This window comes from Rutilus rutilus (genome assembly GCF_951802725.1).
Source record: "Rutilus rutilus genome assembly, chromosome: 7".
Taxonomy (NCBI): Eukaryota; Metazoa; Chordata; class Actinopteri; order Cypriniformes; family Leuciscidae; genus Rutilus; species Rutilus rutilus.
Genome location: NC_140221.1, coordinates 47,899,088 through 47,911,587, shown reverse-complemented (window position 1 = coordinate 47,911,587; position 12,500 = coordinate 47,899,088). Strand labels below are relative to the sequence as shown.

Below are 12,500 nucleotides of genomic sequence, written 5' to 3'. Positions count from 1 at the left end.
CTCCTGCAATAAACTCATGTCAGAAACATCACTGCTGCTTCTCCTGGGAGGCGTTTCTCAAAACAACCAAATTGTTTTTGTTTGGCTAAACTGCAAAACGTCAAATATTGCAATTCCTCCGTCACCCATTAAATCTAAAACACTCGATTCAAGTGTCAAATTAAAGTTTGTAATGATGTGATTCAACTCGTAGCTGTATGATTTGATTTTTTAAAGTCCCCCTGTGGTGTAAATCCAGCTTTTAATGTAGTTTATGTGTCTATGTGGTGTTATTAATCTGCTTTAAGACAAAGCATGTGTAAGTTCATAAGTCGACACCATTGCTGAGTATTTCCTCCTTAAAACTGCAGTGAACCAAAGACAGTCTCAAAAACACGCTTTGAAATCGCTGGTGTTTCTGACATCACAAACTACCTTGTAACCAATCAGATCAACGTGTGATCGTCAACCAGTGGATCTCTGAGCTGAGTGAGTGAGTGGAGGCGGGGCTCATTTGCATATTCATAGAACCGCGCATACTAAATGAGGCGAGGGTGTCGAGTTACATTCAAGATATTTTAAGGCATGAAGAGATTTTAAAGGAAAAACTTTGATTATGTAATTTTGGTGATCAAAGATGAGTTTTAAAGGATAAAATGATCGACTACAGGGGGACTTTAAATAATGCTATGAGATGTTTTAAAAATGATATTTTGAATATTAAAGTGTTTTTGCAAAGCGAGCGACCTACTCATGTCTATTATCGTAGAATCTAATCTAAACTCATTCACATGCTTTTCTACAACTAGATTAACTTCTAGAAAAAGAAGTTTTCTAGAAAAAGTTCACTCTGCTGCTTAATTAAAAAAAACAAAAAAACACACACAATATGTGACCCTGGATCACGTCACCAGTCTCGAGTCGCACGGGGATATCTGTGGCAATATCCAACAATACACTGTACGGGTCAAAATTATAGATTTTTCTTTTATACCAAAAATCATTAGGATATTAAGTAAAGATCATGTTCCATGAAGATATTTAGTACATTTCCTACTGTAAATATATAAAACATGTATTTGTGTGAGTGAGTGCAGCACAATCGCCAACATAAATGATCAACTTTAAAGGAGATTTTCTCAATGTTTCGATTTTTTTGCACCCTCAGATTCCAGATTTACAATAGTTGCATCTCAGCCAAATATTGCCCTGTCATAACAAACCATATGTCAATGAAAAGCTTATTTATTCAGCTTTCAGATGATGTATAAATCTCTATTTAAAAAAATTGACCCATGTGACTGGTTTTGTGCGTTCTGTTTTCTATCATGCAGCGTGCACGTTTGCAATTACATAAGATGAACACAAATCCACCAGGGTTCGATAGAATTAAGTGAATGTGAAACCAAACCAGCCGCACTCGGACCACAGGTACCGATAATAACCCAGTCATGAAACACAAGTCTGAACCGGGCCGGGTTCTGCTGTTTCTTACATGTTTTTCTGTGTGTAAATGCTGCTGTTGGCCGCCAGTTTGTTGGCCTCGGAGAGCTCAGCGATCCGCTGCTCCAGACTCTTCATCTTGTTGTCCATGGCGTTGATGGTCTGTGGAGAGAAACATGCTCAGAATCCAGCATGAGGACACAGATGCTGTTTGAGAAACCAGTTTAGAAACATCATTTGTTGCCACTAGTGTTGTAAATTACACACTGGACTTTTAATAACAGGACATCAAAGCCCATAAGATGAGTTCATTAAAACTCTTTCATTAAATTTCATGGCTGCTAATGATAAACTCTTCATAAGGAAAACTTTATTTGTTAGTTGGTGTTCTAGATGCAGTGTCACACGGTGAGCACGTGAGTCTGAGATCAGCCATACGATAGGAGACGCTAATCTAGTTAGCTAAAGTCTAGCGGGTTAACTGGATGAAGGGCTGAAGGGCTTGAAAATGAGACGAGCGAATCTCATCCCAAATATCACATGATACATGTATAAATTATATTCCTTAATATCATAAATCAAGAAATTATATAACATCATTTTAGTATAATGTACATATAATTAAATGTTTAAAATCAATAGTGATGCACAACATATCGGTATCGATAAATAATGGATTCAGCTGAGACGCTTCAGATGTTCAACATGAGGGTTTTGGATCGCTTGAAATATGATTGGAATCAAGTCTGTCATATCGGCTACATAAAATTATATTGAGAACATTATAATTGTGTGTTTGGGACGTGGATTTTACTGGTGAGACTTTTGTTTTATAATCAGGCTCTCAAAACTTATATGTAAATTTGGATTTAGATTTATCGGCCGATATATCGGTTATCGGCTTTCAGATATAAAGAATTATCGGTTATCGGCCAAAATGTTCATTTCGGTGCATCCCTAAAATTAAACATGTCAACTCATCCATTTATTACCCATAAAGCTTTCTAGGCCTGTCATGATTATTAACTAATCGTCTGGTCGTGGTTATGCAAATCTAATCGCAGTTAAAATTTCAATCACATTTTGCCATCGAAATAAGAGAAATTTAAGTGCTTGATCAAATGCACAATATTGTGTCTCTTTTTCCGGTGAAAGAATAAAGAATATTTAAAAAACACTGTTAAAAAGTACACAAAAATATGAATGCTTGTGGGTTTAATCAGACTGCATTACATTATATTATAAATAATTATATAAATATTAATATTGCAGCATTACGGTAAAACATAATTTGTATTATTATTTTACATATGATTTCAAACAATCATGTATCGGCTTACACTGTAAGTCACCGAATTAAACTGTTAATCGCAATAATTAATTTGACAGCTAATCATCAGCACGAAACTCCTGACGTGACAGGCTTCAGTCCTCTAGTAGCTCAGATGATCAGATGATCTAGTGTGTCTACAGCGAACACGACCGAGCCTCAGATGAAGACGAGACACTCACGGCTTTCTGCTCGCTGATGAGTTTGCATTTCTCACGCGCCTCTTCCTCGTGTTGAGCTCGCTTCTGCTCCAGACCGTCTTTATCAGCCAGATCTGCCTTCATCTGAGCCTCCAGAACCTGCACACACACACACCGTCATCAACATCACTCAACAGACCGGCTCACTCAGATATACGGATATGAGATCTGATGAACTCTGAATTGATAAAATGAGAAGAAATGGATTTGAAACTGATTTGGCAATGACACCCAATGTGAGAATCTTCCCTGAGTGATGTTTTCTGGTGTTCAGATCAGTGTCGTTCACATTATCATCGAAGAGAAACTTCTCTAAAGTGTTTGTTGTGGCGTTTACAGACACTGATCCATTCTTTGTTATCAAATATGACACATTGTACACAAACACAAAGCACTGAAACTACGATTCTCAAGCAAAAATACTTTTTACTCATAGATTTTATTCATTTTTATAGAGTGAGAATAAAAGTTAGGCATTTAAACTCTTAAAAAAAAGGAAAAGATTATATAATCTATAAACTACCTTTTAAAAGGTTGGGGTTGGAAAGATTATTTAATGTTTTTGAAAGTCTCTTCTGCTCATCAAACTGCATTTATTTGATCAAAAATACAGTAAAAATAGTGAAATACTATTACAATGTAAAATAACAATTTTCTATGTGAATATATAGTACAGTGTAATTTATTCCTGTGAATGTTCAGCATCATTACTCCAGTCTTCAGTGTCACATGATCCTTCAGGAATCATTCTAATATGAGGATTTGATGATCAAGAAACATTTATGATTATTATCAATTTTGGAATGTTGTTTGATGAATAGAAAGTTCAAGAGAACAGCATTTATTTTAATTAGAAATCTTTACAAAAAAATTATAAAATGTCATGTGACATATCCGTCCGCGCACACGAAAAGCCTGACAAACAGCGTTTTAGTCCTAAACTAAGTTATCTTTCACATCTTATTGCACTTTAACTGTCAAATACACACCAGGTTTACATAAACACAGTCATGTATTCAGTGAACGTAAACAGTTTGGAGAAAACCAGATGTGGTTCTGAATATTAGATCCGTGCGTTCAGTCTTAAAGTGACAGCAGCCTAATAAACCTGCTTCCGTCCGGGTCATTTATGCTGATCAAACAACAATACACTGAATAACTTCAAGAATTATTAAAGTCTATGTAGTGTTTACTACTGTGAATAAAATAAAGCACTGTTTACTTCATTTGTATATTATATTGTATTGTATTTGTAATGTGTATCTTTTTCTTTTTTTAATAACGAAGATAAAATAATGAAATAAAGATGTAATTTTTTTAACACTTTTATATTTTGTTAACACTTAAAAACAAAAGTAGTAGCCAGCACCAGCGCTTTCGATCATTTGCACAAGTCTCATGGTCCCCAGAATATTTGGTTGTATGAATATCTGAACATGCAATAAATCAAAATAAATAGCAAACCCTCTCCTATTAAACAAAAAAAACAACAACCCGGTTTTATTCTAGTTTTATTTTTTGTTTTATTCTAAACACTGGGAAAAGTGCAAAAAAGTCAAACCGGAATAAAAAAAATGGGGATAAAATCATGAATCATGATTTTTCAGAAAGAAATCTTGATGTGATATTTTGCCGAATCGCCCACCGCTAGTCACTGACAGCAGAACAAAGTAGCGATGCATCTGTCATGTTCCTCTGCCATTAACAGACTGACTGGCACACATTATTCTGACTGTCTTTAGCTTCATTTCTATAGCGTTTTATACAATACAAAGCAGCTTCACAATAATAAACGGGAAAATAACAGAATCAACTGAAGCATCAATCATGATGCTGTAAAGCAGCTCTAAGAAGACGCGTGTCATTACTCCAGGGTTCGGACAGATTCTGGGAAATCAAATTCCAGGACTATTTAGGACTTTTAAAGCACTACTTTTTAGGTTTTCAAGAACTACAATCAGAGATGGCATTTATCAAACAATATCTTCATTATCGTTCAAATAAAAAACAAAGTAAATAGATGAAGGAAAATAAACTAATAAAACAAAATGGTACAAATAAAGTGCAGCACATGCAATTGCCATTGAAAGGATAATATGATAAAGATATCGCTTCTGTAATTGAAACTGATCCCCCCATGAATATATGATGGACCTGAAGAATAAAAGCTGTATCATATACTTGGATAATTATATGAGCAATATCGCGCTCATAGCCATGCTCTATAATGCCTCTATATCTTTATCAGTCGGGCGGCAGCATTACATTTTGTGCGAAAAGATTGTTTTATCGATAAAATGAAACACTAATTTCACATATTTTGTCTTTCAATAATTCAAGCACTTTTCATTTAGAGGAGACCTAGAGATCCCGCACAGAAAAACAAGCTTTGGACAAACTGTTCTGTCTATCAGAGGTCTATCACTTACAGCCTGCCAACAAACACTAGAGAAAGTCCCACTTACTGCACATTTAAAAAGCACCTTAAACAGTTTCTTAAGTTCCCAGTTATGTCCTCATTCTGACTAATTTTATTGATGTAATGTAATCTGTCTGAATGCGTGCTAATGTGTTTCTTGCCTGATACTGTCATATCCTTTTGTGTTGAATATTGACATTATCTTTTTGTGTTGTTGTCCTCCTGCCTCGGGACTACAGGTGAGATTAGCATTTATGCTATAACCTGGCTCATTTACAGTCTGTACAGAAGTGTAAGATTGTTCATTAATGTGCACTGTCCCAAATAAATAAATCAAGTACTTCTTCATAAATATGGCTGTTTTCAGCTTAGGACTTACATCTCAGAGAGTCAGATTCAAGCACTTTAAGCACCTGTACGAACCCTGATGAAACAAGAGCTCAATCCAGCTATGAGCCGCTCTACTGAAGACAATACTGTGGTTACTCCTCTCCGTTCAAACTTTACCTTGATTTTGTCCTCGTAGAGCCGCTCTTTCTGCACCAGATGAGCTTCCATCCTCTGAGCCGTCGCCTGCGTGTCCCGCAAGTTTTCCTCCAGCTCCTAAACACACACACACACACAGCGTCAGGTAACACACACACACACCCAGCGCTGTTTTAAAACCCCATCAGCAGGAGAAGTGCAGAGATGGACTTGCTTTGAGAAGCCGTGTGCTGGTGGACGGGACGGCCTGACGGTGTGTGTGTTCCTCATCGAGAGGTGAAGAGGGGTGTGTGTGTGGCAGCAGATGGGACATCTTGTTAGTGCGAGTGTGTGTTCTGTTGTTATATGCTAATCTGCAGGAAACTCAGATGCACAAGGATGACGGTGCAAAGACAAACGTGAAGAGGGACCTGTGTGTGTGTGTGTGTGTGTGTGTGTGAGGTCAGCTGGTTAAGGAGGCGTGTTAGTGGTTTAATCTTTGCTAGTCTGATCCGTCTCTCTCACCAGTATCTTCTCAGCCATCTGTTGGATCTGTTGGGATTTGGTCTGGATGTCGTCCTTCAGTTTATTCTCTCTCCGCTCCACCATCTCCAGACGCTTCACTTGGTTCTCCAAAGTCTTTCTGCCCTCCTGACAGGAACCAAGTAATGATTTAACACTTATTACAGGTTCAGGAATACAACTGTCTAATTCATATTACACACCAAAATCACAAGTAAGAAATTATATTTCTCATAAAGAAAATTAAACCCCCCAAATTATCATAATTACTGTAATTCAAATATGTATTAGAGCAAAACACATCATGACAGTATTATCTGTAGTATACACTACTGCTCAAAACTATTTTTAATTAAAGAATTTATTTTTACTAAAGGACGCATTAAATTGATCAAGTGACTGTAAAGAGATTTAATTTTTTTTTTAAAAGTTATATTTCAAGTAAATGCTTTTTTAAAATTTCTATTCAATCAATCAATTCTGGAAAAAAAATCTTTTCAACATTGATAATAATTATAAATGTTTCTTGATCATCAAATCATCATATTAGAGTGATTTGTGAAGGATCATGTGACACTGAAGACTGGAGTAATGATGCTGAACATTCACAGGAATAAATTACACTTTACTGTATATTCACATAGAAAACAGCTGATTTACATTAGAATAATATTTCACATTTTCACTGTATTTTAGATCAAATAAATGCAGCTTTGATGAGCAGAAGAGACAAAAACATAAGCACAATAAACGTGTGCTTATTGAAATAAAAAGTGTGCAATATTTTTATATAATGCATTAAAGTAATGAGCTCTAATAATAATAATCATTTGTAACACTTTACAATAAGGTTCATTAGTTTACATTAGTTAATGTATTATTCAACAAAACATACCATGAGCGATACATTTGTTACTATATTTGTTAATGTTAGTTCATAAAAATACAGCTGTTCATGTTAGTTCAGAGTTCATTACCTAATGTTAACAAGATTTTAATAAAGTATTAGTAAATGTTGAGATTAACATTAAGAAAGATTAATAAATGCTGTATAAGTGCAGTTCATTATTAGTTCATGTTAACTAATGAACCTTATTGTAATGCGTTACCTAATCATTACTGAGAATATGACAATTACTTAAAAAAATGACAAGTAAAACATCCAGATTTATTACATCAATGAAAATGTGGAGTAAATGAGGCTAATTGTCAATAAACGAATCACTTTACAATAAGGTCCCGTTAGCTAACATTGGTTAACTAGCATTAACACATCTCAGCTGATAACGCTGTCAGTCGATTCACAGATGCTTTAACTCTCTCTTCTACCAGTCCCACAATGCACCAGCAGCGGTGTAATATTCATGATCTGAGTGAGCGCTGTACCTCGGTCTCCCGCAGGCGTCTGCGCAGGGTGTCGCTGGGGTCAGATTTACTGCGCAGACGCTCCAGCTCTCGCTCCAGACGCTCTTTGGCCTGACGGATGTTCTGCAGAAGCTCTGTGGCTTCAGTGCTCGCCTTCACCGCCTGCGGGGTCAGAGGTCACACATGTAGCGCTATGAACTGCATTATATACACGTGTAGTTCTAGGCCAAGAGGTCAATCTATGACCTTCAGATCTGCTTGTGTTTGTGTGCAACAAAATTACAGTAACATACAGAATATTAATTAATATACAGTATAATGTAACAGACAGGCATTTTCTGACACTAGAACATTCATATTACACATCAAAATCAAACGAAATTATATTACGCATTAATAAATTAAAAATTTTTGTTGCTTTGTGACATTATTTTCATGAAATTAAGCACATTTTTATCTCAAATCACTAATTCTAATATGCACTGAAGTAAAATAGATCATGGTAGCATTTGCTGTACTTAATACATATTTTTTTAAAGAAATTAATACTTGTATTCATCAAGAACACATTAAACTGATCAAAAGTGGCATTTATAATGTTACAAAAGATTATATTTCAAATAAATGCTGTTCTTTTGAACTTTATATTCATCAAAGAATCCTGGAAAATGAAACGTATGACAGTTTCCACATAAATATCTGTTTTCAACACTGATAATAATCATAAATGTTTCTTGAGCATCAAATCATCATATTAGAGTGATTTGTGAAGGATCATGTGACACTGAAGACTGGAGTAATGATGCTGAACATTCAGCTTTGATCACAGGAATAAATTACACTTTACTATATATTATATATAGTATATTTTAAATTGTAATATTTAAACATTTTTACTGTATTTACTGTACTTCAATCTAATGAATGAGAAGACGCACGGTACCTTTGAGAGCTTGTCCTGCAGCTCCTGGATCTTCAGCTGCTGTTCGGCGTTGGTCTGAAACACAGAATCCTCATGAAGTCACTCTTATGTCACACACTGTGACGATCACAGCAGACGAGCGTGTAATCACAGGAAATTAAACGTCAGCGCATGTCAAGTCATTGACGGAGACATACAACTGATTCAAAGAGACGTTTAGCACCAAGACGGCGAGGAAACTAGAGATGATCACGTGAAGCGCGTCGAAAACTACTATAAACTGTGATTTATCGCTCACTATATCATGTATTAGTGTCATTATTTATTTATTTATTATTGGCATCAGGCTGAGATCGAACACAAGTAATATTAGGGCTTTTGTGTTTCACTGCAAAGCGTAAAACTCTTCATTTGACAGGATTCAAAGTAGCCTACAGAACAATGGCCCTTCATAATGCACAATCAAAACAAAAAATAAAATAAAAAATACATAAATATATATTAAATAAATCAAATAGGAGATGGACAGGACAGCTGTCGAGGCTTTCCCTGTGTATGGCCCGAGATGGAAAATAAAATAAAACATTAAATTAAACGAGAAATACAATAATTTAAAATAAAATAAAACATATATAATAAAATATATAAAATAAAATGAGCTGTCTCTGTATATGGCCCGAGATGGAAAATAATATAAAAAAAACAACAACATTGACAAATTAAACATATCAATTAATTTAATATAATATAATATAACAAAATAAAACATTACATTAAACAAGAAATAAAAAAATAAAAAAAATAAAAATAAAAAAAGAGCTTATGGCCCAAAAATGGAAAAAAAGAATAAAAAAAATTACAAATATATAATAATTTAAAATAAAATAATAAAATAAAACATTAAATTGAACAAGAAATAAAATATATAAAACAAAACAAAATAAAATAAGAAAATAAAATATAAATGAAAAATAATAATAATAATAATAATAATAATAAACATAAACTCCCCCCAAAAAAAGAAAAAAAAGAAAAAAAAAAGTTATTATGTCAAGTGCCATGTTATTGGTAAACTACCCTGCATCTATACACAGCTCTGGTAATGAATGTCTGTCTATATGCTGAGTATCAGTAGTGCTTGTCTGGTATTAATAGATGAGCTTATCATCACATTTATAAAAACATTTATTCACGCAGGAGAGTGTCCTCTCAAAATGAAACTACTTGACCGGAGAGAGATTTCAGTATGAAGAGCGAAGTGAGCATCATTGAGGATGATTGACACACACACACACTAATTGTCCATGAGTTAAAGACTGTATTATTTTCTGTGGTTTTGGAGGTCTAGAAATCACAAATTTGAACCTGGTATAAATTAGCTGGTTTATTAATAATAATAATAATAATAATTTAGCACCAGTGTGACGTTACTGTGGACTGGCATCATGAGATCAGTTTAAAGCCCACAGGGACGTCCAGTCGCTTAGAGTCGTTTGAGTCAAATCTGATGACAGATGAATTATTGAGACTGCTTTAATTATTCACTCAGAGGGACACCAGCAGATTTCTAATGAATTTCAGTCGTCGTGTGTTTGATGGTGATTTGTACCTTGTCGAGTTTAGAGAGCAGCTCCTCCACCTCCGCTTTCCCCTGTTCCTTCGCCTGAACACACACACAAACACTCACAATCACGACAGGATCATAAATGACACGTCAGCATTCTCTGAGTAGATATCAGCTATATATCCAATCATGCACATTATCGGTCATTAACGTGTACATGGACAGGGATGCCCCGTAACAGACAATAATCAGAATATTATCTTCAGTATCAGTGGATTGTTTAAGAACAGCCGATGATCAGGGCCGATTATATCCTGACAATCGAAAGGGAGCAGAACAACATCTTTATACTCATAAAAACTCCCACTGTGTGTAAAGAACATCTCTCTGGTGTTGAATTATGGGCCGTTTAAAAAATACTGACTTTTTGAGCCTCTGAATCAGCCGTAGTTCGTAGTTCGCGAGTGTGTGTGCTGCGATTGCAAGTGATTGTAAGCATGTGTGCACGAGTGTGAGTTTGTGTGTGTGTGTGTGCGTGTGATTGTAAGCATGTGTGCACGAGTGTGAATGTGTGCATGTCTGTGAGTGTGTGCGTGTGTGGACCAATAATGGTTCTTCCAATATCTGCTTGTTTGTGAGCGTGCACATGCGTGTGTGTGTGCGTGTGTGTGTGTGTGAGTGAATACCGTGTGTGCGCGCGTGTGCCTGCTTGTTTGTGAGCGTGCACATGCGCATGCGTGTGTCTTTGAGTGTGTGTGCCTTCTTGTTTGTGAGCGTGTGTGTGTGTGTGTATGTGTGTGGACCAATAATGGTTCTTCCAATATCTAGACAGCTATACAGTGACCAAGTACTTTAGTTTCACCAAGCATCACACACACACACACACACACACACAAGCATCACACACACATCACACGTCTGGACTCTCCCACTCGTTCTTTATTCCGTCTGTTGTTCTCATGCCAGATTACTCAAATAACTCGTGTAAGTCTGGGAAGGATTTAATGATCAAAATATGTGACAAATGAAAGTTCTTATATTTGAGCTTCTTCTTTGTCCAGATTTAATCCCAGCATGCCTTTAAAGCTCCACTACATTAAACATATCTGTGTTTTGTAAAGGAATTCATACATAAGCACAATTTATAATTTCCTATAAAACTGTTCTTAAAATTTCAAAAGATGCAGATGAAAATTAATGTATAATCATGAGCAACATAAAATCAGTCTATGAAAAGAAAGATAGATAGAGAGAGAGATAGATAGACAGACAGAGAGATAGACAGATAGAAAGAAAGATAGATAGACAGAGATAGATAGATAGAAAGATAGATAGACAGACAGAAAGAAAGATAGATAGATAGAGAGATAGATAGATAGACAGATAGAGATATATAGATAGATAGATAGACAGATAGATAGACAGATAGAGAGAAAGATAGACAGATAGAGAGATAGATACATTATAGATAGTACATTTCCCAATGTTAACTTCAGAAGAGAAGCTGGTAGTCCTCCTAGGAGAAGGGGCAGCAGCCCCACTGGCAGCTAAATATGTTTCTGCCTGCCACAGCCTGAGGGACTCCCCACTATAAGATCACAACATTACACTGGTTTAGGATTGTACAGTCATTATATTGTAAAAGAAATGTAGTATTTTGTATGTTTATGACACTGTATACAATATATGTGACACCTACTATATGTATTTCTATTTGTATTTGTATTTTTAATATGTGATATGTATTGTAATGTATTTTCTGTAAACTGCTTTGGCAACAACATGTTTCTTTGTTCATGCCAATAAAGCAAGTTGAATTGAATTGAATTGATAGATAAAGATAGACAGATAGATAGAGAGATAGATGAGATAGAGAGATAGATAGATAGAGATAGACAGATAGATACAGATAGACAGATAGATAGAGAGATAGAAAGATAGAGAGAAAGATAGACAGATAGAGAGATAGATAGATAGACAGATAGAGAGATAGAGAGACCGATAGAGAGATAGATAGACAGATAGAGAGATAGATAGATAGATAGAGAGATAGATAGATAGATAGACAGACAGATAGAGAGAAAGATAGACAGATAGAGAGATAGATAGATAAAGATAGACAGATAGAGAGATAGATGAGATAGATAGATAGAGATAGACAGATAGATAGAGAGATAGATAGACAGATAGATACAGATAGATAGAGATAGACAGATAGATAGAGAGATAGAAAGATAGAGAGAAAGATAGACAGATAGAGAGATAGATAGATAGACAGATAGAGAGATAGA

The 12,500-nt window shown here is 35.3% G+C and overlaps 1 protein-coding gene across 4 annotated transcripts in view; it reads right to left on the bottom strand.

Moving 5' to 3' along the window:
• The window catches only part of cita (citron rho-interacting serine/threonine kinase a), a 116,421-nt gene that overhangs the window by 45,397 nt on the left and 58,524 nt on the right, over positions 1-12,500 (bottom strand). For all 4 annotated transcript variants that reach the window (XM_084415361.1, XM_084415362.1, XM_084415363.1 and 1 more), the window contains exons 15-21: positions 10,255-10,308; positions 8,667-8,720; positions 7,745-7,885; positions 6,362-6,487; positions 5,879-5,974; positions 2,935-3,051; positions 1,475-1,584 (exon numbers count right to left, since the gene is read on the bottom strand). In XM_084415361.1, coding sequence (XP_084271487.1) covers positions 1,475-1,584; positions 2,935-3,051; positions 5,879-5,974; positions 6,362-6,487; positions 7,745-7,885; positions 8,667-8,720; positions 10,255-10,308 — 698 coding nt within the window. The remainder of the gene's footprint in view (positions 1-1,474; positions 1,585-2,934; positions 3,052-5,878; positions 5,975-6,361; positions 6,488-7,744; positions 7,886-8,666; positions 8,721-10,254; positions 10,309-12,500) is intronic.